Source organism: Astatotilapia calliptera, chromosome 3, assembly GCF_964374335.1.
Source record: "Astatotilapia calliptera chromosome 3, fAstCal68.1, whole genome shotgun sequence".
Classification (NCBI taxonomy): Eukaryota; Metazoa; Chordata; class Actinopteri; order Cichliformes; family Cichlidae; genus Astatotilapia; species Astatotilapia calliptera.
Window position 1 is genome coordinate 77429494 of NC_137424.1, and position 25766 is coordinate 77455259.

General features: G+C 41.2%; 1 protein-coding gene across 3 annotated transcripts in view; it reads right to left on the minus strand.

The window, feature by feature from the left end:
- Positions 1-1256: 1256 nt before the first annotated feature.
- LOC113017743 (butyrophilin-like protein 2) overlaps positions 1257-25766 on the minus strand; it is a 30815-nt gene continuing 6305 nt past the window's right edge. For 2 of the 3 annotated variants that reach the window (XM_080299332.1, XM_080299331.1), the window contains exons 2-7: positions 24518-24868; positions 22185-22292; positions 12593-12913; positions 8213-8539; positions 5616-5939; positions 1257-2969 (exon numbers count right to left, since the gene is read on the minus strand). In XM_080299332.1, the coding sequence (XP_080155458.1) occupies positions 2605-2969; positions 5616-5939; positions 8213-8539; positions 12593-12913; positions 22185-22292; positions 24518-24868 (1796 nt within the window). In that variant the 3' untranslated portion in view covers positions 1257-2604. The remainder of the gene's footprint in view (positions 2970-5615; positions 5940-8212; positions 8540-12592; positions 12914-22184; positions 22293-24517; positions 24869-25766) is intronic. The other variant, XM_080299333.1, reaches the window with a different exon arrangement.

Consider the following 25766-nt stretch of genomic DNA (forward strand, 5'->3'; position numbering starts at 1 on the left):
CCCAAACCTTTCTAATAGCAACTGGCTTGCTTTTATACTCCACCTGATTCAGGTGAGCCTCTTGTATGACCCATATCTGGGAAACCAAGCAAACCAAATGCTACACTGATCATCCACGTAAGCAACCATCAAAGCACAACACAACACATGGAAGACTTATTTATATACGCACAAAGTCCCACAAATAATTAAATTACACATACACTTCAGTCAGTTATATATAAATTAGAAACACCTTAACCAAACTCCCCTAAGCTGGCACACTGGTTTATTCTAAGAGCTCATAAGCAGCTGATTGAGCTGCTCTTACTCGTTTGCTCCTGTAAAAGAAGTGACCAGGAAAAGATGAGTACAGCAAACACACTTCTCTTAAATACATGTTTGAGGAATTTAGGTTTACAAGACAAATGATGAACTGCAATCAGCTGCCACTCAGGTTCTTCTTCCTGACACAGGATGGATGTCGGGTCCCTCCAGATGTTTCTTCACCTTCCATAAAAATGTCAAATTCGATAAACCTACTACAGAATCACCAAACCATAAATGTTTCTTTTTCATGTAACCTTTTAAATACCAATCCCTCAAACTTATAAAAATACATTCATTTATTTATTTACAATTAAAATGAAGGCAAGCGTAGTGGAACACCTGGGTCTCCATTACATGGCTCTATGAAAATGGACTCTCAGGATGGATGCTGGATGGAAAGGATGGAAGTTTTTGGGTGTCAGATTTGGAGGATTGGAGAAAACAAAGTACATGGTGTACTCTCATTCCTGCTGGGATCTGAGACATCTGTGTGGCTTTTGGCATCACTGCTTCTGAACCACCCTCAGAATAAAAGCAGGAACTGGAGCGAGGTGGCGGCCAGCGTCCCATCACTGCCCCGTTACAGATTTGACAGCGCAGAGGCGAAGGCTCAAACACCCGGACATTGAAAGTTCCCTCTGCGGTCAGATTTCACCATCAGCTTTCTGAAAACATCTGTGTGTGTGTGTGTGTGTGTGTGTTTCTGATCTATTTCTAAGTCAGTGCGTTGGATGCAAAGCAGTGTTTATCTGCCTGCCACAAACCACATACACATAAACTCACACACTGAAGTGTCTGTCAGCGGCTCGCATCATACAGCATCACAGCAGACATTTCATCATCCTGTTCTTCTTCTTCTGTGAAGGAGACAGATGTGTGAGTGTGAGTGTGTGTGTGTGTGTGTGTGAGTACTGTAACTCCTTTATTCCACACAGACAGCTTCAGCATTTGTTCTGCTTTCTCTGCTTTTATTTGAATGTGACAGAAAAACACGACTAGAATTTACACAAACGTGTTTACAGGCTGACTTTAATGTGTTTCTGCACATGCTTGTCCTCTGGTCATGTGATCATGTGGTTTGTAGGACGCTCCTCTTCCTCAGAGGATCCACCTGTGCTTCCTCTCCTCTCTCCTCCACCTGTTACAGTGAGGGAACGTCCTCCATGATGGAGGAGCTGCTGGAAAGTGCTGAGAGTTTCCTCCAGAGTGAGACCTCTGTCACAGTTCAGAGGATCTACGGCAGCAGAGACCTTCATGGACACTAAAAGTCTCAAACACACAACAACAACATCACACTGACTCCACTCTGACATCACTGATCAATAATCAAAGAACACACAGATCAAACTGATTGATCAGCCATCAGAGGAGTCGGATCAATGGAGCTGCTTCTGTTCCTGATGTCCCCTGTTTGATCCTGGACCTGAACTCTCCCTGCAGAGGAGACACAAGACAGTCAGAGACACACACACACACACACACACACACACACACACACACACACACACACACAGACACACACACGCACACACACACACACACACACACACACACACACACACACACGCACACACACACACACACACACACACACGAGTGACGGGTTTTCAAGGTGATAATTGCTCCACTAACAGTGAGACATGGATTCTTTTTTATTCATTGTTGTTGGATTTTTATTGTGCCGGCTTGTTTCCCCTGATGCGTGTGAGGCTGTGAGTCAGCTGAAGATTGTTTACTCCCGTGAGGAGCTGCTACAACTTAACGTCTCGTATGGTGGTAAAGACCTTACTTCATGTATGCCGGATTTTATACGGAGAGATTTTAACAGAACAAGTGACAAAAGGAAAAGAAAAAGAGGGAGACTCAGAGGTGTCAAACTGCGTCTGAGGAGACAACAGGTTGGACTCCCCTGGCCTCTGTAGCTTCTTTCCTCTAGACGAAGGTTTCTAGTTCCAAAGAAAACAGTTTTGTCTCTGCTGCCGTCACTAAACACAATAAGAACTGTTTTATTTGATTCATCTTGATCTCGTTTATATATTTTTTTATTGCTTGTGTAATAATCAAATGTGTTTGTCAGGGTTTAATGGGTGGGTGTGTGTTTTGTGAGGGGATGCCAAATGTTATAATTATTTTCATAAAGCCAATTTATCTATAGGTATAAATAAAGTAAACTTGAACCCTTAGGTCATGGTAAAATTTAGGCTAACTGTAACCCTGACAGTAAAACCACATTTGACTTAAAACTTGTTGGGCCAGACATTTTGTCCCCACAAGTATAGTGCCAATGTTCTGTCCTCACAAAGATGTGTAAACATGTACACACAAACCTTTGACTTTGAGCTGCACTCTCTTCCTTCTAACCACAGCTCGATTCCTCACAACGTAGCATGCATATTCTCCACTGTCTCTCTCTGTGGGCTGTTTCAGGGTCAGACTGAGGTCTCCAGTTTTCAGCAGGTCTTCATTCATCTTCGTTCGGTCTCTGTAAACCTGGTGCTGTTCTTCAGGTTTGTCAGAGCCGTTCTCATACGCGTGGACCAACATTACTGGTTCAGGCTCTTTGCATTCCCAAACCACTCTAACATCTCCAGGCAGGTTTTGTGTGGTTTTGAAGGGCAGCTGGACAGACTCCGCCCCCTCCTCCACCTCCACCTGACACACTGAGAGGACAACAAACACAACATGAGCTGTACAAAGTGTGATTGGTGTTCAGAGCAGCATCATGTGACTCTTGTTCTGCACTAAATGAAGCGATGGAGTGGCGCCTCCTTCAGGCAGAGAAACAGCTCATGGAGAGAAATAATTATTAGAGCAAAAACAAGAGTGGAGCTGCAAATAAGGCCGAGAGGAACGCTGCAGAAAACTGTTCATGTGTGAATTCATCACTTCATAGATTTCTTTGAGCACTAAAATCAGAGCTGCTTCTATTTCTAATATGACAGCTGTACATTAGAGCTGCAACACTTTAAATGTGAGCCATAAAAACATGATACTCTACAAGTGCATTCAGCTCTGACACTGTCACATCATGAAGGAGACGTGGAAATCACTTTGTTACATATATACATATATATATGTATATATGTATATATGTGTGTGTGTATATATATATATATATATATATACACAAGGATCCCAAGAAGGGACCGGTCCCCTCCAACTACCGACCAATAACCTGCCTCAGTACTACATGGAAGCTCCTGTCAGGCATCATATCGGCTAAGATGAACAGGCACATGGGTCAATACATGAGCGGGACACAGAAAGGAATTGGCAAGAATACCAGAGGCGCAAAACACCAGCTACTGGTAGACAGAACAGTCAGCCGAGACTGCAAGACCAGACTGACCAACCTGTGCACTGCCTGGATTGATTACAAGAAGGCCTATGACTCAATGCCCCACAGCTGGATACTGGAATGCCTAGAATTGTACAAGATCAATGGGACCCTGAGAGCCTTCATCAGGAACTCAATGGGGATGTGGCGTACAACACTAGAGGCCAACTCCAAGCCCATAGCACAAGTCACCATCAAGTGCGGGATCTACCAAGGAGATGCTCTGTCCCCACTGCTGTTCTGCATAGGCTTGAACCCCCTCAGTGAGATCATTAACAAGACTGGCTACGGATACCTGAGCAGTTGTCAGCCACCTCCTGTACATGGATGACATCAAGCTGTATGCCAAGAGTGAACGAGACATCGATTCACTGATCCACACTACCAGGCTATACAGCAATGACATTGGAATGTCGTTCGGACTGGAGAAGTGTAGTCGGATGGTATCAAAGAGAGGGAACATAGTCAGAACTGAGGGGATTGAACTACCAGAAGGCAACATTGCAGACATAGAGGACAGTTACAAGTACCTGGGGATCCCGCAGGCGAATGGGAACCATGAAGAGGCCGCTAGAAAAGCTGCAACCACCAAGTACCTGCAGAGGGTCAGGCAAGTCCTGAGGAGTCAGCTGAATGGTAAGAACAAGATCCGGGCCATCAACACCTATGCCCTGCCCGTGATCAGGTACCCTGCTGGGGTAATAGGCTGGCCAAAGGAGGAGATAGAAGCCACTGACATAAAGACAAGAAAGCTCCTTACCATGCATGGAGGGTTTCACCCCAAGTCCAGCACCCTGAGGCTGTACGCTAAGCGGAAGGAAGGGGGCCGGGGACTGGTGAGTGTCAGCACCACAGTCCAGGATGAGACAACGAACATCCAAGAATACATTGGGAAGATGGCCCCAACTGACCGAGTGCTCAGTGAATACCTCAGGCAGCAGAAACCCAAGAAAGAGGAGGGAGACGAGGAACCATCATGGAAGGACAGGCCCCTGCACGGTATGTACCACCGGCAGATAGAGGAGGTGGCTGATATCCAGAAATCCTACCAGTGGCTGGACAAAGCTGGACTGAAAGACAGCACAGAGGCACTAATCATGGCAGCACAAGAACAAGCTCTGAGCACAAGATCCATAGAGGCTGGGGTCTATCACACCAGGCAAGACCCCAGGTGCAGGCTGTGTAAAGATGCCCCAGAGACAATCCAGCACATAACAGCAGGGTGCAAGAGGCATACATGGAACGCCATAACCAAGTGGCCGGCATAGTGTACAGGAACATCTGTGCCGAGTATAACCTGGAAGTCCCGAGGTCAAAATGGGAGATGCCCCCAAGGGTGGTGGAGAATGACCGAGCTAAGATCCTGTGGGACTTCCAGATACAGACGGACAAAATGGTGGTGGCTAACCAACCGGACATAGTGGTGGTAGACAAACAGAAGAAGACGGCCGTAGTGATCGATGTAGCGGTTCCGAATGACAGCAATATCAGGAAGAAGGAACACGAGAAGCTGGAGAAATACCAAGGGCTCAGAGAAGAGCTCGAGAGGATGTGGAGGGTGAAGGTAACGGTGGTCCCCGTGGTAATCGGAGCACTAGGTGCGGTGACTCCCAAGCTAGGCGAGTGGCTCCAGCAGATCCCGGGAATAACATCGGAGATCTCTGTCCAGAAGAGCGCAGTCCTGGGAACAGCTAAGATACTGCGCAGGACCCTCAAGATCCCAGGCCTCTGGTAGAGGACCCGAACTTGAAGGATAAACCGCCCGCAGGGGCGTGCTGGGTGTATCTATATATATCTATATATATATATATAGATATATATAGATATATAGATATGTCTGCAATTGCTCATGTCTGCAATCATGTGAGCTGAGGATGAAACATGAGAAGAAGAAATGATGTGTGAGTCAGAGTCCAGAAAGTCTGTCCTCAGTGGCAGCCAGGAAAACAAGACAAACAAAGGACCAAACCTCTGACTTTGAGCAGCAGTGATTTTGTTCTAAGGATGTTTCCACTCCTCCAAACTTCACATATGAAATCATTGCTGTCCCAGTCTGTGGGGTGTTTCAGGGTGAGACTGAGGTCTCCAGTTCTCAGCAGGTCTTCATTCATCTTCGTTCGGTCTCTGTAAACCTGGTGCTGTTCTTCAGGCTGATCAGAGCCGTTCTTATACACATGGACCGTTCTGGATCTCCCATCCTTCCACTCCACTTTAGCGTCTTCAGGCAGGTTTTCTGTGGATTTGAAGGGCAGCTGGACAGACTCCACCCCTGAATCCACCTCCACTTGACAGACTGAGAGGACAACAAACACAACATTAGAAATGCTGATTAGATGAGAGATGATCCACTGTTATTCACTTTTATGAATACAGATGTGGAATAAAGCAGTTATTAGCACAGAGCTGAGCTGCTCAAGAACATTCATTCAGACAAAGAGAGAGGAGACATCTTACAGACATCACATTTACAAGGATCTACAGGAAGCTCTTTTCTTTCTTTGGACGCTAAACAGAATAAACTTCATACTGACTCTGCAGATCATGAAATGAAGCTCATGTGTAAGTTCAACAAGGAACATCTGTATTCACTCATCTGTCTGCTTTCCAGGTGTTTGGCTGCTTGTTACTTAACTTCCACTTTCCCATACCACCAAACTCAAAACTGGCATCATTATTCTAGTCCAATTATCTCACTGCCCACACTCTTCAGGCCAATCAGCCTCCTCTGTGTGACATAAATCTCACAGCTCATCTTTCGTTCTCCTTTGCAGACTCCTTAATGCAACCCACCTCCTCCCCATCCCAACCTCGGCTCAGTGCTCCATCCATGCCTTATCTTCACCACCATCAGTGTCTAGACTGCAGAGGTCCTGTTTCTATTCTATTATATTCTGTTATTCTATACTGATGTAACAGGCAATTGGTGTCTAACCACTGAATAGCATAACCAAATTTTATATATCAATACATCTGGAAATTGTCTGGACCACAGACCTCTGGATGAAAACTTCTTCTTTTTTACATTTACTCTTGTCTCAGGCTGATGTGCTGACTTATTCTGACTATGAAGAAATGCACATGTACTGTAAGGAAGTTAGTTAAACTCTGAAATGTGACACAGTTGCTGACAGATTTACATCTTCTGAAATTAACTTCTCTCAGTAACTGTTGTGTAAAGTGGGATAAATGTATGGAATAAATCAGTGATTAGAAACAGGCATTTACGGATTAATGGACATGACTGAACAGCCATCAAGCAGTAGCTGTTTAAGAGAGGCAGGTGGGTCATTACTCCACCTAAACCTGAACCTCTGTCTCCACCATCATTTTCCCACTTTGGAAATTTGCCCTTAAAGTGTTCATTGCTTTACAACATCACTGCCTGCATTAAGTAACATGCAAGAAAACAGTGGACCTTAAAAGCTGCTGCTAGCTGCTGCTTTCACACGTTAATGAGTGAAAATAACAGGCAGCAGGTCAAAGGTCATCACAATGAGGAAGGCCTTTACTTCATTTCCATGAACTGTGTGTTTTCTCTCCTTTAACCTTTGACCTCCCCTGCTGAAGAGAACTTTTCTTCTTCTTCTATTTGATAGAAGAATCAAACAGTGATGTCACAATAATCCATCAGTCTGCTTTGGCCCTGCTCTTTTAAACTTACTGCACTACACTCTTTATGAAAAGACATCATTTCCTGTGTGCATTTCAAAGTACAAGCACTCTAACATGTCAGTGGACACAAACACTTGATTTCTGAGGGTCCGCGTGGTCACAGTGACATAAATTAAGTATTTTTGTATTTTTGTATTTCCTTCATATATCTGTACCTGAGCTGAGGTGACGCAAAAATTTCCCCATTGTGGGATCAATAAAGTCTTATCTTATCTTATCTTAAATGTCATCAGACGGGGAGTGTGAGGGGCTGTGCGGACATCCACTTTTCCCTTTTTTGTTACCGGGCAGATTTCAAGCGGATTTCAAAGAGGTCTAACAGGAAGGACTCCTCAGCCGTGGGTCTCTAGCTGTCTGTGTCCACAGCAGAGTAGAATCAATGCTTTAAAGAGGCTTTTATTGTGAAACACTGAACTTGTTTCAATGAGATTTACATTTCAGGGAGTTTTCCTAGAAAAAGACCGATTGATTCTGTTTATCTGGATGTAGCATTTTTTGGTGGGAGAAACATTTCGTCACTCATCCAAGTGACTTCTTCAGTCTCAGCTGACTGTAGGTTTCCCCAACCTTATAAACAGGGCATTTGCATAATGACTGAAACCAGCCCACTGAAGGAACAATGGGCTGGGAGGTCAATTCCTTGATCATTAATATTCAAATTCTCATGACCATTGATCAAAGACCACTGATCAATGGCCATGAGTACCATTTGCAGAAAGTTGGTGAATGGCTGCAATCACAGTAAGATGGCAAAGAATGTACCCTTAGTCCTCAATTCAGAGATGGTCTTTCACTGAGATAGTCAGCCTGTTAGTTTCCTGCTGCCTCCATCACTCACACTGATTCACTCTCAATCACACTACATGACCTTTGACCTGTATCTACAGCACTAACCTCTGACTTTTAGCTCCACATTTTTCTTCAGCAGGATGTTTCCCTCCCTGCTGTAGACGGTGCAGGTGTAGGTCCTATTGTCTCCATCTGTGGGGTGTTTCAGGGTCAGACTGAGGTCTCCAGTTTTAAGCAGGTCTTCATTCATCTTCGTTCGGTTTTTGTAAGCCTGGTGTTGTTCTTCAGGCTGCTCAGAGCCGTTCTGATGGACATAGATCATCCTGCTGCCTTTGTCCTTCCACTCCACTTTAGCATCTTCAGGCAAGTGAAGTGTGGTTTTGAAGGGCAGCTGGACAGACTCCACCCCTGAATCCACCTCCACCTGGGGGACTGAGAGGACAACAAAGCACAACATGAGCTTGGATGGAGACATTTGTGTTGACTCTAACAGGCTGAATGCAGAGCAACAAACTGTTTGAACTGATCCAACTTTATTAACACAGACAAAGATTTGTGCATCAGCTGCTGTTTGCTGCTATAGATATAATCCAGCTGATGTGGAGAACTACATGTGACACTGTGATGCAGCCATGAATCTGACTGATTTCTTTCCATTTTCAAAGGTTGATGCATCAGTTAAAGTCTTAAAAAGCTCAGAAATAAAGAGAAAGGTTGGTTACAGCAAAGAGAGGCACTGGCAGCCTTTAAGACACAATTTGAATAATTTTTTTTATACAGCGCCAAACCACAACAACAGTCGCCTCAAGACGCTTTATATTGTAAGCTGGACCCTACAATAATACACACAGTGTGAGCTCCAACAATCATATGACCCCCTATGAGCAAGCACTTTGGTGACAGCGGGAAGGAAAAACTTGCTTTTAACAGGAAGAAACCTCCAGCAGAACCAGGCTCAGGGAGGGGCGGGGCCATCTGCTGCGACCGGTTGGGGCGAGAGATGGGAGACAGTATTAAAAGACATGCTGTGGAAGAGAGATGATTCACTGCAGAGAGGTCTATTAACAAATAGTGAGTTGCCCCTCTGTTGGTCTTCCTTGGTCTCTTGTGTTCTGGGGGCCTCTGGATGTCTGGAGTCTTGATCTCCTCCATACCTGCTTCATGCCCTGGAGGACGGGGCAGTGGTCCCCCCACACCCTCTAGCACAGGGGTGTCGCACTCCAGGCCTCGAGAGTCGGTGTCCTGCAGGGTTTAGATCTCACCCTTGGTCAACACACCTGAATCAAATGATTAGTTCATTACCAGGCTTCTGGAGAACTTCAAGACATGCTGAGGAGGTCATTTAGCCATTTGAATTAGCTGTGTTGGATCAAGGACACATCTAAAACCTGCAGGGCACCGGCCCTCAAGGCCTGGAGTTCGACACCTGTGCTCTAGCAGATCATTACATGAAGGAACCTTTTAAAAACAAACACGCTCATGCTCACAGGTGTACACACGGGTGCTCACACACACACACAAACTACACCCTTTTTGGCTCCTACCTTAAAGCACACTGTGCGCTGTTGATATTACGTGCTGCACAATAATGTTTAATATTTAGTATTTACTGTTATATTCATATAGATCATCACGATGTTGTTGTTTATTACATTGCTCTCTTTTTTTGCTTGTTTTCTCTTTTTTCTTTCTCAACATCCAGGTGATCGATATATGTATTTTTTGTCTGTTTGTTTTGTTGTTTTTTGTTTTGCCTTTCATCACGTTCATGTCTGTCCCGTGTAGCAAGTGAAAATAAAAAAAATAAATAAATAAAAGCAAAGGTGAATCAAATAGACCAATACGGCAAGGCCGGTTGGTTCATTTGGTAAAGTAAATCCGTTGGGCATCTTTCTTTGCCTTTAGACAATAATTCTGATGGCAAAAGCACCAAATGGGACAGGCTGAAGAAAAGCAAAACACAATAAAAAAACAAAAAAAGCAAATAGTGAGTGAGAAAGGTGACTGGAGAAGAAAAACTCAATGCATCATGGGAATCCCCCGGCTGCATACGTCTATTGCAGCATAACTAAGGGAGGATTCAGGGTCACCTGGTCCAGCCCTAACTATATGCTTTAGCAAAAAGGAAAGTATTAAGCCTAATCTTGAAAGTAGAGATAGTGTCTGTCTCCTGAATCCAAACTGGACATATGAGACATATCTGGTTCCACAGAAGAGGGGCCTGAAAACTGAAGGCTCTCCCTCCCATTCTACTTTTAAATACTCTAGGAACAATAAGTAGGCCTGCAGAGCGAGAGTGAAGATAAAGATAAGATAAAGAAGAACTTTATTGTCATTGTAGTTATACAACGAAATTTGTTTGGTAGCTCACAAAGGCCAGCAGCAATAAAACAAGAAGCAGCATGGTAATAAATAACGGTAGTAAAAGTATACGATATAAAGTAAAAGGAAGGCACTTAGCACAGTAAATAACAAAGAAAATATAATAGTATTTACAATATGATAGTTTGAGCGCAAACAGTATAAGATAATATAACAGTATTTACAGTGTGGTAATTTAGTGCAAACATTAATGCCCAGTAAATGACTTTGTACATATGCAGCAGACATGATATGGGGTAAAGGAGAGAGAGGGAGAGTTAGCTAATGGGGTGATATGGTACTATAAGGTCATTAACCCTTTCACACACAGTGGTCACTTCAGTGGACAGCTATTCACAGGCTGTTTTCTTGTATTTGTGTCAATGTTGATGTTATACTTGCACATAAACCACTACATTGGACACTGATGTGTCACTCCATATTCAATTCATAAGTCAAAACATATGTTGTCCACCAAAGTGGACATGTAAATTGTGCCTAAAGAAGAATAAAAATACTTAAGAAAAAAAATCCTGATTGAGGTTGTCATAATTCATATATGAAGGGTTAAATACCTTTGTTCCCCTTTTGTTAAAACATAGAAAAATGCACCACACAAAAATACTGCAAAAGGAAAAGTTTGCCTTATATGCATATAGTGTATTATTGTTGAAGACAATAATACACTGCCTATTATACACAATAATACACAGTAAGACAGGCGTGGATAACAGCACTGACTGGGAGGGGCTGTGAACAGATGACATACTTCAGTTCAACATATAAGACTTTAAGAATGCACAAGCATCTATCTAAAATCTATTTATTTAATCGATCATCTGTGATATTATTATGCGCAATTATAATGTAATGTTCATCTCCCTTAAAAAAAACAGGGAGCCTTAAAGTATGAAATATTCACATACAAACATATTTGTCTATTGTGTCAGTGGCTGATAGTGCCTCAGTGTGAGCTTGAAGCCATTTATAATGTTTAAGTTGTTTAACGTGTAGGCGCTCACAATAAACAGATTTGGAATGAAAGTCTGGGAACTTCAGTAGCACAAAATTCCATTCTTTGTGCACATATGCATCAGGCATTTACCATTATTTCCCCCAAAGGTGTTGTCAAAGGTTCCAAGTTAATAGTTGAAAAAGCCGCAGCAATACACAAAAATATAAAGGTCAAGGTCAAGGTCAAATTTATTTATATAGCACATTTCAAACAGCCGATGCTGCACAAAGTGCTTAACAATATAAAAATGGTATTAACAAGCAACAATGTAATACAATAATAACAATAAAAAACAATAATAGGACAGTAAAAGAATTAAAACAATAACTAAACTGATTCAAATAAGATCAAAATGCTTGGGTCATAGTTTGTTAAAAGCCAGGGCATAGAAATGTGTCTTTAGTAATGATTTAAATTGCTCAAGTGTTTGTGCAGATCTAATATTTAAGGGGAGACTATTCCAAAGTCTGGGACCTGCCACAGAGAAGGATCTATCACCACGGGATTTGAGGTTAGTCGGTGGGATGGACAACATTAGTTTTGAGCTAGACCTCGTGGTTTTTCCTGGAGCATAGGCAGAGAGGAGCTCAGACAGGTAAGGAGGGGCCCGGGTATTGAGTGACTTAAAAACAAAAAGTAGAAGTTTAAATTGGATCCTGTAGGAGACAGGAAGCCAGTGTAAAGAAGCTAAAACTGGGGTTATATGCTCTCTCCATTTGGTACCAGTTAGTTATAAACCAGTTCTAGACCATATTCTACTTGGTGACAACTTCACGTTGAGCCTGTAATCAGAATGCCTTAAGTTGGCTAGTTAAGTACCTGGCTAACATTGCTGTTATGCCATAACTAACTGCTATAATAGCGCTGTATTGCATCACACTCAGTGCATTTCAAAAATTTATCCCGTGAGTTTGCTAGCTAGCAAAATAATAATTTTAAAATTAGAATATGTAAAGTACATATACTCTAAAACTATTTACTAGGGCTTACTCAAAGTCCCCCACTGTGAAAAGGTGAAAATTCTTTTTGCAGACTTTTCAGGTGGATTTGGTCGTTGTCTTATCCATAAGTCTGATCTCTGACTTTTGACCTGTATCTACAGCACTGACCTCTGACAATGAGCAGCACTTCTTTTTTCATCAGAATCTCCCCCCTGTTGTTGTAGACGGTGCAGGTGTAGGTGTCTGTGTCTGTGGGGGGTTTCAGGGTCAGACTGAGGTCTCCAGGTTCCAGTAAGTTTCTCTTCATCCTTGTTCGCCCTCTGTAAAAATTATGCTGTTCTTCAAGCTGGTCAGAGCCGTTCTGATACACGTGGACCTTCCTGTTGTTTTTGTTCTTCCACTCCACTTTAGCGTCTTTAGGCAGGTTAACTGTGGTTTTGCAGGGCAGCTGGACAGACTCCACCCCTGAATCCACCTCCACCTTATAATCTGAGAGGGCAACAAAGCACAACATGAGCTGTAGTGAACGTTACTAATCATCATCTTCTGGCACAGAAATTATTTCTGTCCTCAACCTCAATACGGCATTTGAAAAAAAATGATCACAGCATTTTCTAACTAGAACACACTTTGGGTATTATGGTAATTCCACTGCTGTGGGTTTAATCATGTGTGTTTGATAGGCTCTAATTTTTTAACGTAAATGAACTGTCTTCTGCAACTTAATCACACAGTTACACAGGGTTCTATGCAGGGACTTTTTACTGTATAGATACTTTCCTGAGGAAACATTATTTGAAAACACTGCACCTCCACCTTATAATCTGAGAGGGTTAGTGGACATGGACTGTGCTAATATAATATTAGTGAGTGACTCTAACTGTGTTTTATGCCCCAAAATGGATAAACTTCCCCCACAATCTACTTTGACAAAAAATTCCAAAGCCCTTTGGCAAATTGTAAATGAGCTCGACCTTGTGGACGTCTGGCGACACTATAATCCACTACCTAAGGAGTACACTTTCTACTCTAACCCTCACTTGTCAGCATCTCGTATAGATTATATTTTTATGTCCAAGTGTATCAGTCAGTTAGTTCAGCAGGTAAATATTGGTCATATAGGTCTCTCTGACCAGGCTCCTGAGGTCCTAACTGTTCAACCCATGAGACATATTGAGCCTCCATGTCTTGGAAGATGAGCACACTGTCTCTTTTGGATGAGAAATTTATACATTTCATAACAGAGCAAACAACAGTATTCTTAGAAATAAATGATAAAGAGGAGATAGACACGAGAACTTTATGGGATATAAGGCTTACATTAGAGGGATGATTATTTCATACACAAGTCATGAAAGAAAACAACGATTAACAAGGCAGTTAGAGATCGAGAATAATATAAAAAAAAGCTGGAGAAACAATATTACGTAACAAAATCAGCTGAAACATTAAGTGAGCTTAATATTGCCAGGACATCTTTGCGTAATTTGATAATGTGAAAGACTGAAAGAGATGTTTGTGCCAGACAACGGCTTTTTGAATCAGCTAATAAGCCTAAACGCTTTCTGGCTCGTCTTGCAAGGAATCAAGTTCTTTTATCACAGCTATTGTGGATGTGAATGGTGAAAGGCAAGTAGCAAACCGTCAGATTAATGAGTGCTTCAGAGAACTCTATACAAATTTCTACCAGTCTGAGATGGACCTAACAAGGCTTAACTCAGGCTTTTTCCTAAACGACTTAGTATTCCCTCAGCTCTCTGAAGATCAGGTTAGCCTGCTGGAGTGTCCATGAGTCACCCACACATTGATGGAGGTGGATAAAGCTATATCTGCACTCCAGTCAGGGAAATGTCCTGGGGCAGATGGCTTCCCAGTAGATTTTTTAATGTAATGAAAATGAAGTTAAATAGTTTATTATTAAGGGTTTTTGATAGAAGTCGAATAGAAGAATCGAAACTCCCAGACTCTATGTACCAGGCTAATATAACATTGATAGCTAAAAAAGATAAAAATCCGGAGTCATGCTCATCTTACAGGCCTATTAGCCTTCTTGGTGCTGACAATAAGATACTTTCAAAGATACTGGCTCTTAGGCTAGAAAAAGTAATGTTCTCTATTGTGCATGCTGACCAGACAGGCTTTATTAAGGGGAGGAAGATTTGGGTTTGGGAAAAAGTTTCTGGGGTGGATCAAAATTATATATAAATCACCAATAGCATCTGTGTTAACTAACGGCTTGTTATCCTCCCCAATTACATTGAGCAGAGGTACAGCACAAGGTAGCCCATTGTCACCACTATTATTTGCTTTGGCCATTGAGCCTTTGGCCATTAGACAAAATCCAAGTGTTCATGGAGTTAAAATTGGGGATAGACAACATAAAACTCTGCTCTATGCAGACCAGAGGTGTGGACTCGAGTCACATGACTTGGACTCGAGTCAGACTCGAGTCATTAATTTTATGACTTTAGACTTGACTTGAAAAAATGTTCTAAGACTTGTGACTTGACTTGGACTTTTACACCAATGACTTGGGACTTGAATTGGACTTGAACCGGTTTACTTGAAAAGACTTGATATTTTACCCAAAATATAAAATTTAACATGCATATTATATAGAGATTGAAAATGTGACGTCATTCACGGGTAGAACCGCAAAGGATTCTGGGAACTCGTGGCAAGCGGTAGTAGCGCACGCAGGCTTTCAATTGAAATCAGTCACACAGCGATAAAAAGAAACACAAAAATGTCAAGAAGCTGTTGTATTATTAACTGCAATAGCCGGTCGCATGACAGCCACGGGAAGCCGACGGGTAAAGAGATCGGTTGTTATCGGATTACGTCATTGAAGAGAAATTGTTCGAGCCATGTTTCCGAAGTAACAAAGAGGCGACGGATGGCCTGGATTGCAGCCATTCAAAGATCAAATATAACGTCCCAGAACCCTCCAGCTCACAGGTTAGTCTGCTCCAAGCATTTACACGAAGGTCAGTCTACTGTAGTAGTTAATACGTCATTTTCATAACATAATTAGTGATATAGGTTACAAGCAAGTCTGGCGCTGAACAGAAATTGTCGCGCTATGCTCCTTTGTTTATTGTGCATAAATAGTGAATTGTCCTGACACAATATTGTGTTTCGCTTCTGTTATTATGGTACATTAACAAAAACATATACTTTTATTCACAGGATAAAACAGGTTTTTTGTATCACTAATTGCCCAGTACGATTACAGCATACAATATTGTTGTCACTGCTACATTTCTGTGATGCTACCAGAAATTATTTCCACTGCTAATTAATTACCGTTGAGCTCAAAGGTTATATTAATAAACGGTTAAGGAATGTGTATTTATGACAACAATTTGTGAGACTGGTAAACTTATGATACGTACGATGGTCTTTCGTTCTACACGGTGCATTTCAAGGTCCTGCACCCATCCGGCGGTAAACTGTACCTGGGCTTGTTGCAGTGACCTGAAGTTACTAAACTTCACGAGTGTATGCACTCACTCCAAGAACCGTATGATTATAAATATGCATATAAATATGCTAAGATGAGATAGCTGACTTCATCTAACTAGCAAATGTTGTCCAGGCTACGTTGGTGATACAGTTCTTTTTAATGTGTATGATATTTTTGTCATGCGATTTTAAAGCCGGTCCTACAACCGCATCCAAGAATAACATGCAGCTTATCTCAGAACTGTCGGTGAAAATTATTCTTGGAGCTAGGTTTAATTGAGCTGCATTTTAAAGAGGTGCAATTTCACAATTTGTGTATATTTTCTAAGTTCACTATTTTGTCATGTGTTGAGAAAAACACAGATTTTAAAATTACATGGTCTAATATTTACATTTAGCATATAACTGCAACATTATTTTTTCGTTTTTTTTTTTAAAGACTCGAAAGGACTTGAAATTCAAAGTTTCAGACTTGTGACTTGACTCGGACTTTTACACCAGTGACTTGAGACTCGACTCTGACTTGCCTGACATTACTTGAGACTTGACTTGAGACTTGAGGATAAAGACTTGAGACTTACTTGAGACTTGCAAAACAATGACTTGGTCCCACCTCTGATGCAGACGATATTCTTCTGACACTGACTGACCCTGCTAACTCTCTACCTGTTCTTACTAAGTGTATCAATGACTTTGGTCTTATATCTGGATACAAGGTAAATGTTGATAAATCTGTTATAATGACTGTGTAGTGGAGGGGACATTGAACCTTTATATGTTAAACCTTTTCACTGGGCACCACCAGGTTTTGTATATTTGGAAGTTAAAGTTACACCAAACGTTAGTCACTTATACAGAGAAAATATTAATGGAATGGTTCAAGATCTTCGAGAGATGCTGAGAAGATGGAAGTCACTTCCGATATCATTTTTGGGAAGAATAAATTTCATTAAGATGGTAATCTTACCGAAAATATTATATCCCACAGGCATGTTTTTGGCCATTTTGAAATCAGAAGATATTAAAGTAATTAATAAGGCTATGGTGGATTTCATTAGAGCAGGAAGACAACCCAAAATTAAATTGGACACACAATTAGTGTCATGGTAGGCTGTGTGGCAGGCGGGCAAGCAGGAGTGGTGGATCCAAAATGCAGGACTCAGACACAGAAGTTCAACTTAAAGCGCAGCTTTATTGCTGGAAAACCTCTTACTAACTAAACTCACCAAAAGACAAACAAAAACGCTGGTGGACTAAAACACTGAAGCAGAAATACTGAACTGGAACTAGAGCTGGAGCTGGAAACAAAACACACAGCTTGTTGAGGGTACGACGCAACACTGACTCAGAGAAACACAGGGTCTAAATACACTGGGAAGTAACGAGGAGAATGAGACACAGAAGGAGAGCACAGCTGGGGGAAATTAGAACTGACGAGACAAGCAAAGCAGGACACATTCACATAAGTCACGGACCTTCAAAGTAAAACAGGAAGGATCACACAGAGATGCGAACTTAACACAGTGGAGACAGCAACTAAGAAACACAGAGACATAAACCATAAGGCAGAGGACTCTAAGAACCGAGAGACACAGAGGGGAACTCAAACATGCAGACACAGACTTACACAGAACAGAGGGGACACAGAGAAACATGAAGGGCAAGGGATCGAAACTAGAAACCATAGAAACTCACATCAAGTACAATAATACAAAACCCACAAAGAACTAAAACGCTGGGTCAGGAGACCCAGGACCCTGACAATTAGCCTGCCATCACCAGTGTGTGAATGTGTGTGTGAATGGGTGGATGACTGTAGTGTAAAGTGCTTTGGAGTCCATGGGGACTAAGTAAAGCGCTATACAAATACAGGCCATTTACCATTTTACAGTTACCAAAAGATCTGGGCGGGCGGGGAGTGCCAAATATAGAAAATTATGTTCTCTCAATACAAGCGAGGATTCTTTCTTCCTGGATACATGAACGTTCTGATCTGCCAAGGCTAAATATTGAGGAAGTATTATGTAAACCATCCTCACCTGTTAACTTTCTAGGGAAATGACTTACCTCAGGTAATAAAGTATAACCCACTGATATATAATGCTATGTGGACATGGGGAAAACTGAGAAAACTTTTAAACAGCAGCCTTCCGTTTAATATTTTGTCAAAATTTATAAATAATCCAGACCTTCTGCCGCAAAACACAAGGTCAAGCTTTGTGGGATGGCATAAAGTAGGTGTGAAGAGGTTTTATGACCTCTTTAAACATGGTGAGTTTAAATCATTTGAATCCTTGAAGTCCCAGTATTCTATGTCAAAGACTGAGTTTTATAAGTATTTGCAATTCAGAAATTATGTGTCAAAAAATGCTAAATGATTACAAATCTCAACAGCCTCTTTTCTGTTGGAGATTTCTTCTGGATAAAGGGGAGCATAAACATTTTGTATCAAAGTTTTATTCAGAGATTTATGCCCTAATTGTGCACAAATTAGCATGGTTGAGAAAATCTTGGGGGACGCTGCTTAAATGTGAAATAGATATACAGGTATGGGACAAAATCCTGCTCCTTCCATCTAAAATCTCTGTTTGTAACCGATTTAAAGAACTGCAGTACAAAATCCTGCACAATGTGCATATTTCTCTGTATATTTATAGTAAGTATAATATGGGAACATCTCCAAATTGTCTCAAGTGTAAGGCCAGAGTGGGCACTAGATTTCTTGTGGGAATGCTATTATTCAGTCATTTTGGAAAAAGGTCTGCGCCAATATTAGTACAGCCATTGGTCATCAGGCGACAGAAAACCCATTAATGTGTTCATTGGGATATATTCCTGTCTCACTGGTACAACATGAGCATGTAATTCAGTCACTGTTAATGTTGGCCAGGAAAAGCATCATGTTGAGATGGGTGGGGGCTGAGCCTCCCTCCATTTCTCTATGGAAGTCGCTCATCATTGATGTTATGACTCTGATCAGGTTGGGACATTATATTGATGGTAGATCCTGAATTATTGTGGACAAATGGAAGAAACCACTGGAAGCACTGGGAATAACCTGTAAACTGGATTCTAATGGACAACAATTCTGGACATAAATAATCACAAGTTCTCTGTGGACTCTGGAGAATGTGTAATATTCTAGTGCTGTGCAGTGTTACTGTTTTGGATGTGAACCAGTCTTGCATTTGTTGGGGGAAAAAAAGTTAAATAAAAGTCTTAAAAAAGAAAACACGGCATACTTTTTCATTTCAGACGATACAAAGATTTTTTTTCATGTATAATGAAAGATGACAATTAAACTGTAGCCACGCCTTAATGACATAGGCCTAAATGAACTTTAATTTCCTTTTCCCAAATTTATATAAAACAAAGGTTAATGTGCCCTAAAAATCTAAAAAACACAACAAAACATGGTGTCTCAATAGATAGTGACGTTGAATGCATTACCTCGGCCTCCAGTAACACTCTGAAGAACCTTGGAGTCGTCTTTTTAACCAGGATATGACCTTTCTGACACATTTTTGCTGTTAAAAAGATCATCTGATTGTTGGGGTTTCCTCCAAATTATTGTACGGTTTTAAGTACAATAAAGCATTCTGAGCTCGGCCAGAGGCTGACTTCATCCCTTATGACGTACCTACTTTTAAAATAAACATTTACTCAGTTGTAGTCACAGAGAAACGGCACATTCTTGAAAAATACTTTGACTTGGATGGTTCGCTATAGAATATTTTCTCAGTATCACTGTTGGCTCTTTGCCTTATAATACAAAAAAACATTAATGCCACTGTTTTGATTTGGGACTACATAAAAATGAATTGAATTTCATATGTTTTGAACTTTCAATGTAAACCTTGTCACCAAATAAAACATAACAAAAGTTGTGTGTATGAGGTGATGTTAACAAAAGTTAAGTTTTGAAAATGTAAAATAACTGGATAAAACTTTACAGGCAGTTTGACAATTCAGACATTTCTGAATAGTTTTCTGGGTTGTTACTTGCTAAGACCCCGGTTTGAATTATGAGCATGGCCTTCATTTTTTTGTTAGATTCAATTTAATATTTGAAATTATTCTTTAGATTTATTTAAATTTTTACAAATTTTAAAAGTCTTCAGCATCTTATAATTTCTCTATATTGTTTATTTCAGAGGCCAGACTTTTATCTAGTTTCTCTTCTTTTAAGTGCTCTGCTGTCTTTATGAAGGTGTTTCAAAGTTGTTCCTTGGAGAATGTTTTTCAAGCTAAATTAAAGCATTAGACCAGTGTTAACTTACCTCTGCCAGTCCTTGATATCTATTATTGAGTGATTTGTATATATTGTGCTTTTTCTTAAATCTGTAAATCTGTAACATATTGTTTAGTCTAGTTAATAGTCTGTTACTGTTACTGGATTGTGGCAACTGTAACCCACATAATTTAGGGATTAATAAAGTACGCTGATTCTGATTGAGCATGATAGATGTGCGTGGGTGTGTAACTCTTATCAGCTTTTTTGAGCTATGTTTCATGGGGGCTGGCCTGGGTCTTTGGAAATGGGAACAACAAACAACTTGTTTTTAATTGTGTCGTTCTGGGTTTTGTTTTTGTTTTTTTTGTTTTTTTGTCTTTCATGTAGTAGATGTTTTATATATTTTTGTTAAAAAAGTGTGTCAGCATGTTCTGTCAGGTCATTTCACCAAGTAGAAATTTCTACTTGGTATATTTTGTATATATATTTGTTAAGTTACACTTAAGTTTGAGATGTACAGAGCAAGTAAGGAAAGCTAAACAAAAATACAGGGGTTCACAGTCGTCAGTTTACTGCATTTTAAAACAATGCAATCCATGCATTATTAGTAAAATTACTGTTAAGACATTTATTTAATACATTTTAGCAAATTGTGCTATTAAAGTTTTTATTTATTTATTCATCTTCAGGATTCAGACGATTCTTCCCCATAAATTTTGCATATGATGATGATATGATGCATATGATGAACGCTTATCTCCAAAGCCGAGGTCAGACGGCAGGTCTGGGCCCAGCGCATGCTGGAGAACTGGATATGCTGTCTACACTGGCTTACTCTCGCCCACCCCTGTTGTTTGTCATGTGCTTTTGTGCTGAGGTGTTTTTTTCTGTTCTCAAACTGTTCTCCCATCAGGAGCTCAGTCTGGGTGGAGCTTATTTCTCCCCCTCTTACCTCATGTTGTGTATTTTCGCTGTTTTTCTTTTCAGCCTACCTCTCTGACCTGTCTCCCCGATGTGATGTTGTGTAAGTATGTTTGGTTGGACGGTTCCTTTGTGAGTGCGCATGCGCCAACCAGCATGCTGCCTGCTGTAACCCATAATTTCCTTCGGGATCAATAAAGTATTTCTGATTCTGATCATAACTAAATACATACATACTGGAGGTTGGGCTCTTATTTGGGGTACATGTACCAGTTGTTGGATTTGGAGTGGGTTTTTGAAACAGAGTATAAAAATAAACCACAATAGTATTATACTGTACTAAGATTACATGGCAGACAACTTGAGTAAGCAGGCAGGACTGTGATTTTTACTCCCATTACTGTTAATTTATTGGGGAAAAAATTGCCATGCCATGCTTTCATGTTCATGAAACATTATTTATCAATAACCGTAGAATGCAAACATCACATTTTGCTTTCTGCTTGTCCAGTGTGCATAACCCCTGTTGTTATATTTATAGAGCTCATGAATGAACTTTAATTAGCACTGCTCTCCCTAGTGGATGCACACGAGATTACCACTGGTTTTCATAAATGCTGTTAACATTCATGGTAACATTGTTCACATAACAAGTGGAGGATGTCATTAGAGTCAGGTCAGCCAGAAATCAGTCAGGAATCCACCAGTTATCTGTGATGGTCCTGTCAAGAATGAGGCAGCAATTGAAAGATGCTGTATTTGTATCTGCAGCATTACTATGATGACAACCACACACTCTGGGTAGTACTGGATTGCAATGTAAAACCAGTCGATCCGATTAATGGACAAGTAACTAATGGAAAAGGGGCTAGTCTCAGTCAGATTGTGTCTCAGTTTGTTCCTGATGTGTTCCTGACTCGTTCTTTGGTAACTAGTCTGCAGCGTCCTGTAAAGTGCTGCAGACATGTTGGATGAAGAGCAGAAGAACAGACAGACTGAGCCTCCGCAGTCGGCCATGTCTCACACACATCAGCACAGAAACCATGAAGATCTCATGTGTCTGCTCTGAACAGTCAAGGAGCCACCAGATGACTCCTGCTAACCAGTGGTATTATGGGTAGTGTAGTAGGAGACACTCACCTGACATGAAATAGTGCCGGAAATAAAAAAGAAGACCTCCAGAAACCACAAGAAGAACAAGGAGAACCAGGAGAACCAGGAGAGCTGTGGCCCAGGATGGAAACTGTTCTGTAGAGAAACATAAAGAAAATAGCAACATGACCTTTGACCTACAGCTGCATTCCTGATCTCTAACTCTATCCTCTAATCATATAAAAATATTCTCTGACTCTTTTTGTTTTGAATGGCAGCTAAACTGTACTCTATGAACTATTGCTATGGTTACCAACAATTGAGAGATCATAATAAATGTCAAATCATTAAAATCTCTGGTTACAATAAGAAACGCTGATTCCAACACATTTCTTAAAACAAAACAAATAAACCCTTAACAGTTTCATGTAACTGCTGACCAATGGAAAAAGTAAAAAATACATTAGAAATATATTCACAGACGTGTGTGTCAATACTAAGGTGTTCTAATTTTCTTTCTTATGAAGCAACAAACTATTTCTCCAGGCTAAATGATGATCTTCTAATTTTGTGATATGCCATTTCCTCTCCAGCTTATCAGTTATCTGCTTTAAGCTACGTGTTTGAGAATTATATACCGTATTTTCACGACCATAAGGCGCACTTAAAAGTCTTAGATTTTCTTCAAAAAGTGCGGCGCGCCCTATAGCGCAGTGCGCCCTTTGTGTTGTAAGGAGGACGTAGTAGAGAACACCATGAGAACGCTAAAGGGTGAAGTGTGTGCGTTGACTTTATTGCACATACCTGTATAAAAGAACAGGTATGTGCGTTATGCAGGACACCGTTGTTTTAACAACCCTGAAAATGGCAAAGAGACAGGCTTACGAAGCACAGTTTAAACTGAAGGCCATCAGCTACGCGGAGGAACATGGAAATCAAGCAGCGGCGAGAGAATTTAAGATTAATGAATCGATGGTTTGCAAGTGGAGGAAGCTAGAAAACAAGCTCCGACAGGTCAAGAAGACGCAGCTGAGTTTCCGCGGACATAAGGCGATCATCGAGCAAAGAACGAGCGGGAGAAGCGTTTCGACGGTGACCATTCGGCTAAAAGCAGTTTCACTTTCACTTTTTATGAAACGGTGCCATTTTTCCATCCGGACCAGGACTACGGTAGCGCAGCAACTTCCAGCGGATTATAAGGAAAAGCTGGCCATCTTCTGCTCCTACTGCAGCAAACACATCGGCGACAAACACATCCAGCGATGGATGACCGATGGAGACCACAGTTTCACCAAGAGTGGAAGGCAGCGCCCGGCGAGTTACGCCACAATTTGCCAATGGATTGTAGATGCTTGGGCTAACATGTCTGCTGGCACTGTTGTTCGAGCTTTCGCAAAAGCCGGCATCATTTCCGAGGAGCCGCACGGCACGGAAAGTGACTCTGACAGTGAAGAAAGTGAACCTGGCATGTTTGATGGAGATTTAGCGCAGCTGTTCAATTCAGACACAGAGGATGAGGACTTCGATGGGTTTGATTGATGATAAAAATGTGAGTACCAAACTTTGTTTTGCTCCTGCTTTATTTTTAAATACGCATACGGTACTTGTATGCGCCCTATGATCCAGTGCGCCTTATGTGTGTGTTAAATACAGTAATGGCACACATAACTGAGACTGCGCCTTTTAGCACAGTGCGCCTTATGGTCGTGAAAATACGGTAATAACAAATCTTCAACTCAGTTCTTATGAAGGTAACACCAGGATCCTGTTTTCGCTTCTCAACAAACGTCTTCAACGCCCTGAGGTCTACCCACCACACTTCTATTCATCTGAAACCCTTAACTCATTGATGCTGTTCTTCACCACGTTCATTAATAACATTCACCAGCAACTCAGTTCGAATGTTGTGTCTATCTCCTCTTCAGACCCTTTTCTCCATTTTGAACCTTTCATGTTCCTAATACATCTGACATTTCTGAGTTCATATATAAATCAAAGCCGGCCACATCTCATCTTTATCCTCTGCCTACAGCACTTGTGAAATATTGGCTCTCTTCCTTACTTCCACTCATCTCTGCCATCTTCACTCTTCACTCACCACAAGAGAAGAACAACAATCATCTCAAGGCGCTTAATATTAAAAAGTAAAGACCCTCCAGCAGAATCAGGCTCTCAGAGTGGTGTAAAAATAGATGGGCGAAGAATAAACACCAAAGAAAAACCCTTCCAACTCAATCTCTCCACCTACCCAGTCATTTTTGTCTTTGCTTTTTTTTGCCTTACATTTGACCAATTATTCCCTTCAGTTTGACCCCTGACCTTTGTCCATAGCGCTGACTTTTGACCTATAAGTACAGCAAGTATTTGGGTTTGTGTCTGACCTTTGACCTGCAGCTGTATATCTATCAGTCTCCTTTCTTCTATTCCATCACTGATGGAGCAGGTGTAGTTGCCGCTGTCAGTCAGTTGTGGTTTTCTCAGAGTGAGGCTGAAGTTTCCAGTGTTCAGAGCATCAGGCCTCATCGATGTGCGCCCGCTGTAACGCTGGTTTTGCTCTCCAAGATCATCTCCTTCTTTTCGTCGTAGATGGACAGATTTGTTATAAAGATCTTCGTGAGTCCACATCACGGTGGAGTCATTCTCAGGTATTAAACCTGAGAACTCACAGGGCAGCAGGACAGACTCTGCCCCCTCATTCACCTCCACCACCACAGACAGGGCATGCTGGGAAACTGAGGACAGGAACAGAAACACAAATGAACTCCATGCTGTGCAGGAAGCAGAGAGACCAGCATGAGCAAGACCTCACAAGGCTTGAAGAAGTCTGTAGGATGTAATCCACCAAAGCAAAACATGGTCTGTTATTCATTTCAGGAGAGTAAAATCATTTGGTGTATTTAATTATAAATGATTTTTGCTAAGTCTACAGTTAATGTTGGAATATACACCTCTTCCTGGTCTTTATTTTACAGTCCTGATCCAAAGTTTAAGACCACTTCAAAAATGGCAAAAAATCATATTTTGCATGTTTGGATCTTAACAAGGTTCCAAGTTGAGCTTCAACATGCAACAAGAAGAAATGGGAGTGAGACAAAACATTTTTTGAGCATTTAATTTATTGAAAACAACGCTTAAAGTGAAACAGGCTGTTTAACAGCTGATCAATAGTTTAGGCCCACATGCCTTTAAGAGGCCAAATCTGGGCAAAAATGTGGATTCGCTGTCATTTTCTGTCCGGTAATCTCACTGTCATGATGCTCTGATGGCAAAGGCAAAAAAACCTTTCCCTTTTTGAATGTGGTCAGTTTGTTGAATTGCATAAGAAGTGAGAAAATAATTTAGGGCAAGAAATCATCCCAGGCTACTCATGATTGGCAAAGGCAGGTCATGTGGAGAGAAGTACACCCAAGCGCAGATAAACAGAACAAAAAAACTGCACAAAAAAGCTACTAAAACAACATGGAAGGGGAAACTAAGAAAAACTAACTAAACAGGGGAAAGCTAAACACGAGAAAACCACAATAGAGGAAATTGGAGCAACCTGGGGACTTGGAACCACGAGGAATCAAATATTGGCCGACAACCCAACGAGGAACAAAGGAAACACCCACAATATATACACAGAGGGCT